Genomic DNA, 12,393 nt, shown 5'->3' on the forward strand with positions numbered 1-12,393 from the left:
TGTTCTGAAGGGATGTCCTTGTATTCTGAGGCCTCCTGACACCCCTGCCCAACTACAACCCGTCTCCACCTCCCACCGCCCCCTGGGTCTCAGTCAGTGTGCCAGTTGTTTGGCCCCTGAGGACACCAGCCTCCAATGCAAAAACCTTTAGCCTTTGTCCCACCGAGTTGTCGGCAGTTCAAGGCTCATATTTACCGGTCAATGTCCAACATTCAGCGGTTGGGAAATGGCTTTCATGCTGATATAAGGACACAGTTCTAACCCAGGGGAAGACTGCTTGTGTGCCTGTGACCATGGGTGCTCTGAGACTGGTGTCTGCCCTCAGCATCCTCTCCGCCATCTACGCTGACCAAACGCTGTTCCAGAGAACGGGGCCGGTGACTTCAGAGAGGGTAATGTAGACCGGAACTGGTTCATTATTGTCACACATACTGAGAAACTTGTACAGTACACACTGTCCACACAGATCAGATCATTACACAGTGCAACTTTATTGGCCATCTACACTTACATGGATTAGAGATGTGTTGGTCAGGGGGAACATGCAACAAAAAACACTCAGCTGTGTGCATGTGACCATGGACCCACTGAAGCTGGTGTCTGCTCCCAGTCTCCAACAGTAATCAAACAGTTTCAAAGATGGGGGCCAATGAGGGTAACGTTGCCACGTGTAACGAGATACAGTGAAAAACCTGTCCTGCATACTTTTCACACAGATCAGATCATTACACAGCAACAAAGATCAACTTTATTCACCATATACATTTACGTGTATTAGGAGTTTGCTGTGGTGGGTTGGTCAGAGTGTGACACACATTAGAATACAGCATTCAACAATTGTAATGAATATAGAATGATATAAAAAGTGTTTAAATACATAAATATCAGCAATATAAACAGCATTATAAAAAGTGGTTTGAAGTGTTAACGGGGTAATAGAGAGAAAGGGGCAGGTTTGGGGGAACTAACTTTGGCTGATCAGATGAACTGCCCTGGGGAGCTAACCGTGTATCAGTAGAACTGAAGGAATTGGGGGGTGGGAGGGGGCGAAGGGTGGTGACTGGAAGGGGGAAGCTGAGGTTGGTGGTGATGTTAGGGTGGTTACAGAGGCTGTTGGACTTCTTTAGTTGGGGGATTGAGTTCAAGAGCCACAAGTAATCCCCCGACTAAAGGTGGTAATGTTGCAGCTCTAAATATTAGCCAAGATGTGGGATTGAGATTGCAAAGGGAGCTGCAAGGGCTTTAATAAGAGTAATGGTGCAATTGTAATGGGGGACTTCAATATGCAAGTGTCACCACATTTGGATATGGCCCAAGTGCGGAGCAAGAGACACCGAGGCGGGTTGATAATTCACAAACTTTAATGCAAACAGAATTAGAGGGAAAAGAAAACAATAAACTCTAGGCTGAACAGGGCCATTAACTAAAACTCTCAAATGGTAAACAAAGCCAACACTGCAGCTGAAAGGAATAACTAAATATAAAATGAATACCACTAGTCTTCAGAGTCAGTTGATTCAACGGTCCAATTTCTCAGGCAAGGCGGAACACAAGCAGGCTGTGCAACTGTGCCTGATGATGGAGGCTAAGGACTACATAAAAGCTAAGGAAAGGACATACAAGGTAGCAAAAGTGAGTGGCAAGTTGGATGAATTCAACAAAAGGCAACCAAAAAAACCCATAAGGGGAGAAATGTCATGATGGGTGGCGTTGGGAATGGACCCAAAAGCAAGACATAGACACTGAAGTACTAGGAACAGGAACAGACAAAACTAAATGACAGTCAGGACGCAGACTAGGAGTAGGGACGGGAACACAGACAAGGCTAGGGAAGCAGGACCAGGACAAGGGACTGGGAACTAGGACCCTGGGTGTGGACTCCAAGCCAGAGACTGGACAAGGACCCAGAATCTGAGTCTTGCTTCGGGCTTGGACCCCAAAACTCGGCAAAGGCATGGCGAGGCCCGGGCTCCTGGAGGCCGGGCGAAGGCATGGTGAGGCTCAGGCTCCTGGAGGCTAGACAAGGATATGATGGGGCAAGGGTACTTTGAGGCAACTCCTGGGCAGGAAGCTGGACTCACCCCACAGAGGCAAGGGGCAGGAAGGGACAGACCCAACCACAGGTTAACAACAATTGGCCTGGCTTACCCAACAGAGGCAACGGACAGGAAGGGGCAGAAACAACCACAGGGTAATGACAAATGGCCTGGCTTACCTGACAGAGGCAAGGGACAGGAAGGGAGCTAGGTCCAGGGTGGCTCCAACACTCAAGGCGGCCGGTAACCTCAGCAGGCTAAGGAACAGCCAAATCCATATCTCAATGACTGCACTAGTCTTCCACCAGTGGGTTGATCCAAGGGGGAAACTGACAAGACAAACCAGCACCCACACTCAATTCCAGGGCCACTTATATTCCCAGCCCCAAGATGAGAATCAGGTGCTTATGGTTAAGTCCAACTGAAACCAGGGACAGCCGGAAGACCCAGAGTCCGCGGACTGGACTGTGAACCAGAATGCGGAGTTCGGACCGGACTATGACAAGAAAAGATGAAATATGAGGGAACACTAGCCAATAATATAAAGCAAGATATTGGACCACTGGAAAATGATACAGGTGAGGTAGTAATGGGGAACAAAGAGGAGATGGATGAACTTAATAAGGACTTTGCACCAGTCTTCACTGTAGAAGAAACTAGCAGTGTGCCAGAGGTCTGTGAGTGTCAGGGAGCAGGAGTGAGTGCCATTGCTATTACAAAGGGTAAAATGCGTGGCAGACAGACTGAAAGGTCTTAAGGTGGATAAGTCACCTGCACCAGATGGACTACATTCCAGAGTCCTAAGAGATTGCTGGAGAGGTAACAGATGCATTGGTCATGATCTTTCAAGAATCACTTGATTCTGGCATGGTCCTGGTGGATGGAAGATTGCAAATGTCACTCCACTCTTTAGGACGGGAGGAAGGCAAAAGAAAGAAAATTATAGGCCAGTTAGCCTAATCTCACTGGTTGGGAAAGTGTTGGAGCCTTCTAAGGATGAGGTTTCGAGGTAATTGGAGACTAATGATAAAATAAGTCAAAGTTAGCGGGGTTTCTGTAAAGGGAAATCTTGTCTGACAAATCTGTTGGAGTTCTTCAAGGAAGTAACAAGCAGGGTGGATGAGGGAGAGCCAGTGGATGTCATTTATTTGGATTTCCAAAAGGCATTTGAAAAAGTGCCACACATGAGGCTACCTAACAAGATAAAATCCTATGGTGTTACAGGAAAGATATGGCATGGATAGAGGAACGGCTGACAGGCAGGACGCAGTGAGTGGCAATAAAAGGGGCCTTTTCTTTTTTGCTGCCAGAAACTAGTGGTGTTCCTCAGGGGTCAGTATTGGGACCGCTACTTTTCACACTGTTTGTCAATGATTTAGATAATTGAATTGATGGCTTTGTGACAAATTTTGCAGATGATGTGAAGATAGGCGGAGGGGTAGGTAGTGCTGAGGAAGCAATGCGATTGCGTAGGACTTAGACAAATTGGAAGAATGGGCAAAACAGTGGCAGATGGAATACGGTGTTGGGAAATATATGATAGTGCATTTTGGTAAAAGGAATAATAGTGCAGACTATTATTTAAATGGGGAGAAATTTCAAACATCAGAGGTGCAGAGGGACTTAGGAGTCTTTGTGCAAGACTCCCAGAAGGTTAATTTACATGTTGAGTCTGTGGTAATGAAGGCAAATGTAATGTTGGCATTTATATCAAGGGGAATAGAATATAAAAGCAAGGAGATAATGCTGAGCCTTTATAAGACACTAGTCAGGCTGCACTTGGAGTATTGTCAACAGTTTTGGGCCCCATATCTCAGAAAGGATTTGTTGTCATTGGAGGGAGTCCAAGGAGGTTCATGGGGATGGTTCCAGGAATGAAGGGGTTAATATGAGCATTTGGCAGCTTTGGGCCTGTACTCATTGGAATTTAGTAGAATGCGGAGTTGGGGGGGGGGGGGTTGTCTCATTGAAACCTACCAAATGTTGAAATAACTAGATAAGGTGGATGTGGAGAGGATGTTTCCTATGGTGGGGATGTCCAGACTAGAGGGCACAGCTTCAAAATTGAGGGGTGGCCCTTTAGAACAGAGACTGGGTAAGGAGGAATTTCTTTTTAGCCAGAGAGTAGTAAATTTGTGGAATGCTCTGCCACAACTGCAGTGGAGGCCAAATCCTTGGGTATATTTAAAGTGAAAATTGGTAGTTCCTGATCAGTCAGGGCATCAAAGGATGTGGTGAAAAGTCAGGTGTATGGGGTTGAGTGGGATCCAGGATCAGCCATGATGGAATGGCGGAGCAGACTCGATGGGCTGAATGGCCTAATTCTGCTCCTATGTCTTATGGTCTTATGGAGGGTGCATGGCGTGCCCTGCCAGAGGTGGAGGTAGAGGCGGATATAGTAGAGAGATTTAAGAGGCTCTTAGATAGGGGCATGGATGAAAGAAAAATGCAGGGCTATGTGGGAGGTCAAGGGTTAGATTGATCTTACAGTAGGTTAAAGTGTGGGCAAAACTTTGTGAGCCACAAGACCTGTACTGGACTGTATTATTCTATGTTGTATGTTTGTTGATAATTGGATAATGTTCAGCCCCACTCCCAGCTCATTGGTTGAGTGGACTTACCCTGGTCTGCACAATGGACAATGTTCAGGCCACAGGAGTGCCAGGCAATGTGAATCTCAATCAAGGCAGTCTAAAGACCTGACCATAAAACCATGTCATCGGAGCAGAATTCGATCATTTAGCCTATCTAATCTGCTTGGCCATACCATCATGGCTGATTTATTATCCTTCTCAACCCCATTCTTCTGCCTTCTCCCCATAACCTTTGACACCCTTACTAATCAAGAACCTATCAGACTTCAATTTAGATATGTCCAATGATTTGGCCTCTGCAGCCATCTGTGGAAATATGTTCAACAGATTCATCAACTTCTTGCAAAAGATACTCCTCCTCTTTCTGTTCTAAAGGGATGTCTCTCTATTCTGAGGCTGTATCCTCTGGTCCTCGACTCCCCACTGTAGGAAACATCCTCTCCACATTTACTCTACCTGAGCCTTTCAATGAGGTCTCCCCCTCAATCTTCTAAACTCCAGCAAGCACAAGGCCAAAGCCATCGAATGCTCCTCATCCATTAAGTCTGTCATGCCCGGGATCATTCTCGTGATCCCTACCTGGACCCTCTCCAATGTCAGCACATCCGTTCTGAGATATGGGGCTCTAAACTTCTCACAATAGTCTAAATGCAGTCCGACCAAAGCCTTGTAAATTCTCAGCGTTACATCCTTGTTTTTATAATCTAGTCATTTCAAAATGAATGCTAACATTGCACTTGCCTTCCTCACTACAGACTCAACCTGCAAGTTAATCTTTAGGAAATCCTGCACAATGACTCCCAAGGTCACATCTGATTTCTGAATTTGCTTCCTGTTTAAAAAATAGTCTGCACCTTTTATTTCTTTTACTGAAGTACATGACCATACACTTCGCGACACTATATTCCACTGCCAATTCTTTGCCCATTCTCCTAATCTGTCTATGTCCTTCTGCAGACTCCCTGCTTCTTTAACACTGCCTGCCCCACCACCTATCTTTGTATCATCTGCAAACATGGCCAAAAAGCCAACTGTTTCTTCATCCAAATCATTGACGTATAACATGAAAAGAAGCAGTCCCAACAATGACCCCTCTGGAACACCTCTAGTCACCAGCAGCAAACCAAAAGAGGCCCCTTTATTCTCACAATTTTCCTCCTGCCAGCCGGCAATCTTCTAGCCATGATAGTATCTTCCCTGAAATACCAAGGGCTCTTACCTTGTTAAGGAGCCTCACGTGCAAGATCTTGTCAAAGGCCTTCTGAAAATCCAAGTAAACAACATCTACTGACGCACCTTTGCCTATTCTGATTGTTAGCACCATCCCATCCATGGCTCAACTTGTTGGTCCATCTGTTGTGGTGAAGCCCCAACTAGGAATCTGTGAAAAGGCTATTGGCCATTGGCCTCTGCTCATCTTAACAGGTTTTGGAGACGATCAGGAAGAATATAGAACATAGAACATTACAGCACAGTACAGGCCTTTCAGGCCACAATGTTGTGCCGACCTTTCAACGTACTCTAGGATCAATGTAACCCTTCCCTCACACATAGTCCTCCATTTTTCTTTCATGCATATACTGTACCTGTTTAAGAGTCTCTTAAATGCCTTTAATGTTTCTACCTCTACCACATTCAATACATCTACCATTCTCTGTGTAAAAGAACTACCTCTGACATCCCCCCCACCCATCACCTCAAAATTACGCCCCCCCCCAGTATTACTATGCAATATTACCACCACTTCTTATCTGGAAGGTGTGAATGTGCGCCCAATACTATATAATATTACGGTAACTTTGCACCACCATCTTATCAGTGTGAACTTGGAAATCTTGTAACCTTCGACTTATAAATCTTGTACACCTAATATTTAAGGTAACTTATTTTTTTATTCTTTCTTGCTTCTCTTCTAATATCCATATACTTGTATACTTGTGTAATGCTACTGTGACACTGTAATTTCCTTTGGGATCATTAAAGTATCTATCTTCTAGTCATTCCGCCCATGGAAAATGTCTCTGATTATCCACTCGATTTCTGCCTCTTATTATCTTGTGCACCTCTATCAAGTCAACTCTCATCCTCCTTCGGTCCAGAGAAAAGCCTTAGTTTGCTTAACCTATCCTCACAAGATGTTCCCTAATCCAGGCAGCATCCTGATAAATCTCCTCTGCACTCTTTTTAAAGCTTCCACATCCTTCCTATAATGAAGCAACCAGAACTGAACACAATGCTTCAAGTGTGGTCTAAACAGGGTTTTACAGAGTTGCAACATGACCTTGCAATTGACATGCCAAGTCCAGTTAGACCCCTGCTCCCACACGGGGTCAAGGGAGGTGTTGGCTTGTATTGCCGTGTTGAAGTTGCTTTTCATGGAAGATGGTGGGACAGCACAATAACGTAGTAGTTAGTGTAACATAATGACACTGTGAGCAATGCAGCTTCAATTCCCACTGCTGTCTCTAAGGATTTCGCATGTTCTCCCTGTGACCGCGTGCCTTTCCTCCGGGTGCCACTCCAGGGCACACAGGTTTATAGATGAGCTTTATTTGTCACAGGTCCATTGAGACATTGAAACATACAGTGAAATGTGTCATTTGTATCAATGACCAACACAGTGTGAGGATGTGCTGGGGGTCAGCACACCCTCAGCACCAGCAGAGCACGTCCACAGCTCACTAACCCTAACCTGTATGTCTCTGGAATGTGGGAAGAAACCTGAACACCCAGAGGAAAACCACATCATCACGGGGAAGATATCCAAACTCCTTACAGACATCAGGAGGGAACTGAACCCCCAACACGATCTAGCATTATCCTAACCTCAAAGCTATCATGTGATCTTGAATTAGTAGGTTAATTGGTCACATTGGGGTAATTTGGTGGCGCGGGCTTGTTAGGCTGTATCTCTAAATTATAAAAAAAAATACATTTCTATCTGAATCCCTTTAGATATACAAATCTTGCTTCTTCTGGGACGGTGCCAAAGATTCAAGCATTATGTCCCTGTCCCACATTGGCAGTCAAGCCTTTATGCTGAAGATAAACTTGGATTATTTACACAGGTATGTACGCACACGCATCGTGTCACTGTGTCGATAGGCAGCTGTGTAATAGTCCGTAGACAGAGTCTGTGATCTGTTGGAGGGGGAGTGGGGGGAGACATCCTGTCAGGGGTAAAGGAGAATTGCACTGTGAGAGGGACAGTCCTGAGGGAGTGTTTCAGGGCCAGTACTGGGGGGCTGTTGCAGATCGAGGGATGGGGAGGGGTGGGGTGAAGCTGATGGGGGGGGCAGTCAGTGGGGGAGGCGTATTTCAGGGGATCTCTATACGACTGTCGAACCATCCATGCTCCCTCCCTCTACAGTGGGACCCACCAGTCAGAATTTGACCTGCGGACCCTGGACCCTGAGGGAGTGATCTTCTATGGAGACAAAGGGGATGGAATAAATTGGTTCCTGCTGGCTCTGAGGGACGGCCACCCCGAGATCCAGCTGAGTAACCAGCATTGCCTCACCGCTGCCTTATCTGGAGATGTCCTCAACGATGGCAAATGGAGGAGGGTGAGTCAGAAAGGGCTGACAGGCCCATTCAGCCAATCACAGATTGCAGCCCTAATCCAGGGCCCGGACAAGGCCCTTCACCCCTCTGGGCTGGTCCTGTCCGTTGGTGACCGCCCACCCTGTTCCCTTCCCCAAATCTCTGCCCCTCCCGCTTGGGACCACTGTGACTGTGCTAGCATTTGCTGCTGGCAGTGGGGCATTTGCCCCACCTTACCCATGGGGTGAGGACCTGCCAGGATGGGGCTTAGTGACCAATCTCTCATCACTGACCCCTCCCACTATGACAGCCCCAGAACTCCACACCCTGCACCCCATGATGAGAGGACTCTGGCCCAGAGTGGGCAAGGTTCTGTAGCACAGCATGGGTTGCAGAAGGATGAAGGAGCCTTGTCATGTTTTGTAAATCCAAAAGAAAAACGGGGGGATCCAGGAGCTGCACATACACTTCATTTTTACTTTCAGTGAGGTGTGCATGCATAACGTGGTGGTGTAATGATGTATGTCACACAGAAAGTGCACACGACTACAGCAGGGTGCTAAGACTTTTGCACAGTACTGTGTTTGACAACGTGGAGCAGAGGCCAAGATTGTAAATGGTGGGAGGAAAGGATGCTGGGAATGATGAGGGTGGAGTGCCATGGGAGGGGCGTGGGACAGGTGGCAGAGAAGGAATGACAGGGGTAGGGGGTGGTGCGGGTGCAGACTTACCCAACCCTGAGACACAGGCAAGGGCATTTGATTCCAAACAGTTGCTTTTTGATCGTTACAGAATGTCTCTCTGGTGCTTCCCAATCCCTTCCCTCTCCCTTCCCCTTTTCCCAACCATGATTCCCCTCTCCTTGCCCCCTTCTCACTCTCAGTCCACAATAGAGACCCAGGTCAGAATCAGATTTATCATCAGAATCAGGTTTATTATCACCGGCATGTGACATGAAATTTGTTGACTTAGCAGCAGCAGTTCAATACAATACAGAATCTAGCAGAGAGAAAAATAATAACAATAATAAATAAAATAAAACATAACAATAAATAAACAAGTAAATCAATTACATATATACTTTATACTTTATTGTCGCCAAACAATTGATACTAGAACGTACAATCATCATAGCAATATTTGATTCTGCGCTTCCCACTCCCTGGATTACAAATCGATAGTAAATATTAAAAATTTAAATTATAAATCATAAATAGAAAAATAGAAAAATAGTGTTACGTACCCCGTAACTGGGTTGCCAAACCAGCAGAAATGGATCACTCAGTTGGAGTCTGGAGTACTAGAACTAAGAAAGTTTTATTAAAGAAACAAGCAACACAGTAATCGAAAGGATAATAAATGCAACAATTCAACAATGATAACCACACATGTGCACAGAATTAAGATAACAGCATCAATCAAGCTCTATCGTTGTCTAGGGGTAAATGACCAATTTCAAAATGACTCAAAGTTCAGTCCAGTTTGTAGTTCAGTTCGCAGTAATCGTTGCCATGGCGATGGACAAGGTGGGGGAAGAGAGACAGAATAGGAACAACTGATCATTCAGAACACTGCTTCACTCACAGACCAGCGAGATGGCTCACAGACCAGCGAGATGGCTCACAACCAGCTTTTGGGCAGGTCCTTGGTGATGTCACCTGAGGTCACCGACTGTGACCCCTCCTCCAGATGCGGTCGATCCTCTGCAGTGAACCCGGCACCCAGGCAAGGGCGGACACACACCGGGTTCCCGCTGATCGTACCTTTCCACCCTTGTCGTTGTCTGATACTTCTCACCCACTCGTGAGAAGCGCACCGCTTCCAGGGTCTCGTTACCTCGGGTGGCGTGTGTGTCTGTCTTAGCGAACCTGTCCCTTTTTATCCCCCTGCTGGGGTATCGCCTGTCCATCACTTCAAACAGTTCAGGGTTCAAAGGGGGGAGCCGCTCCAGACAGCTCTTCCTCCCACATCCCTTCATTACACATCTCCAGACGCTGCTCCATTGTTCCTTATCTCTCCTTCCCCTGAGGGCAGGTGGCAGACCAACTGCTGATGCCACTGATGCTAGCCCAGGCCAGCAAACATCTTAATTTTATGTGTATTCTCGTAACACTTCCCCCCTTTAAGGATTTTTACCGGGAGGTAAAAATTACAAACATGACTACATTATCTGATACATACACAATATACATCTTTAACAGTTATTTAGCTAATACAGAGAATTTGAAGCTGTCAACACCTTGACAGACAGTCATCACATTTTCTGTTCCTTTTACACGTGTTATTAATAATCCCTTAGACCAGGCTCCAACTCAGCAAACTTCATAGTGGCCAAAAACACTGATGAATTGCGACCAATGTAACCTCTCATTTGGTTTTTGTCCCGGACCACAATAACAAGGGTCGTCCCATTCCGACTCAATTTTCTCTCGCAAGGGCTTAGTAGGAGGGGGACGGGTATTGACCGCAGAGTTATTGCAAAACTTCCTGCAGTACCCCACCATCTCCAAAAGCCTTCTGAGGGCCCTCTTGTCTGTCGGGGTTGGGAGGTCAGCGATAGCCTGCACTGTAGCTTGCATCACTGCCAGCTGCCCCTGTGTCACCACAATTCCCAGGTAAGTGACTCTCGTGTGGCCGAATTCATTTTTTTCAAGGTTCACTATCAAACTGGCTTCAGACAGCCGTGTTAAATTGCCAATACACACCTCTGTGTTCATCAGCCCTTTAGTCACTGAATTACTCGAAAAATATGGGTGTTGTTTACTTGGCTGCCCTATTGTAACAGACACCCCCCAACGTCCCAGTTCTTTGCATTTCCTCGGGACAATCAAACACATGGGTGCGAGTCGTTTAATTACTCCTTCGGGGATTAAGGGAGAGACCTTATCAGTAGACCTGGCCAAAACAATAGCCTTCTCCCATCTGACCGATCCCATCCTAATCTTTTCAAAATGGTTTTTTCCTCTTATCAAGGGGCCCCTAGCATCATTGATTTCCACGCTAACACCAACTAGGTTTGTTAGCATATCAAAAGCCGGTGACCGTCTCAGTTCGCGTCGGTCATGATCAATAACATTCTTCCCCCTGGGCAGCCGGTAAATCTCTTTCATGATTCCACCAACTGTTTCCTCCAGCACCGCAAAATGTCCACCGGGGGGTACCTCGTGGGCCATGTTAAAAACCTCATCCCCATAACTCTTTTGCACCACCCCCCATTCCTCATCTGCGGGTACTGTACTTGATTTCCCTTTCTTCCTTAGCACTTCCTCCTCCGCACAATAGCCTACTAGTTCCCTTGTCAAGGCTGTGTCAGAGAGAGCTGTCTCGGCAAAAACCATCAGCCCCTCGTCTCGCTCCTGCGTCTGCACAAATTCTTTCCTGGCTACTGCTACGTCCGTCCCAGCTCCCTCACTACCTCTTATCTCACTACACCCTGTCTCATACAAGGTTGGCAGAAATGTTTCAGCCAAATTCACCATCGCGGGCGGGGCCTCCATGCTGGCAGGCTGACCCGTCAATCTCACGACTGGGAACACGATTCCTCCGGCGATGTCATTACCGAGCAAGACTTCCACGTCTTTCATCGGTAATTCGGACCTCACCCCAATCGTGACTAGTCCAGAGACCAGGTTGCTCTGTAAATGTATCTGGTGCAAAGGGACTGACTCTGTCCCTTCCCCAACACCTTTGACCTCTACCTCCCCAGTCTGGGTCTCTGAGCTAAACTCTAATACACTCTTCAGTATTAGTGACTGACACGCTCCCGTGTCTCTCCAGATCCGCACTGGAACTGGTTTTAACCTCTCCTTCACTGACACCAGTCCGGCCGAGATAAACCTCTCGCGCCCTTCCTGGACTTTTTCAGACCTGTCCTTCCCTAGCGGTTCGCTTAACAGCTCAATACAGCCATTCAAAATTTCCGCTTTTCCTTTCCCCGTCTCCTTCCTTGGGGCAAAGCACCTGGACGCAAAGTGTCCGACTTTCCCACAATTATAACAGACGACCCCAGGAGGCTTCCTACCAGACTGCTCCCGGTCTACCTTATCCTTTTCACTAGTCCCCGGCTTACTTTCTGACTTTTCCGGTGGACTCTCCCCGCCGTCCTGACTACCCTTCTGGTAGCCTTTACTCGGGGCAACCTTCATTTTATGCGTCAACGCATACTCATCCGCTAACTTAGCAGTTGCGGCTCACGTGGCTGCCTCTTTCTCATCGAGGTA

The 12,393-nt window shown here is 46.8% G+C and overlaps 1 protein-coding gene across 1 annotated transcript in view; it reads left to right on the plus strand.

The window, feature by feature from the left end:
- The first annotated feature begins 229 nt into the window (after positions 1 to 229).
- shbg (sex hormone-binding globulin) overlaps positions 230 to 12,393 on the plus strand; it is a 95,718-nt gene continuing 83,554 nt past the window's right edge. The window contains exons 1-3 of the mRNA XM_063048689.1: positions 230 to 392; positions 7,586 to 7,698; positions 8,001 to 8,196. Of these exons, the coding sequence (XP_062904759.1) occupies positions 294 to 392; positions 7,586 to 7,698; positions 8,001 to 8,196 (408 nt within the window). The 5' untranslated portion in view covers positions 230 to 293. The remainder of the gene's footprint in view (positions 393 to 7,585; positions 7,699 to 8,000; positions 8,197 to 12,393) is intronic.

This window comes from Mobula hypostoma, chromosome 5 (assembly GCF_963921235.1).
Source record: "Mobula hypostoma chromosome 5, sMobHyp1.1, whole genome shotgun sequence".
In the NCBI taxonomy this organism is placed as follows: Eukaryota; Metazoa; Chordata; class Chondrichthyes; order Myliobatiformes; family Myliobatidae; genus Mobula; species Mobula hypostoma.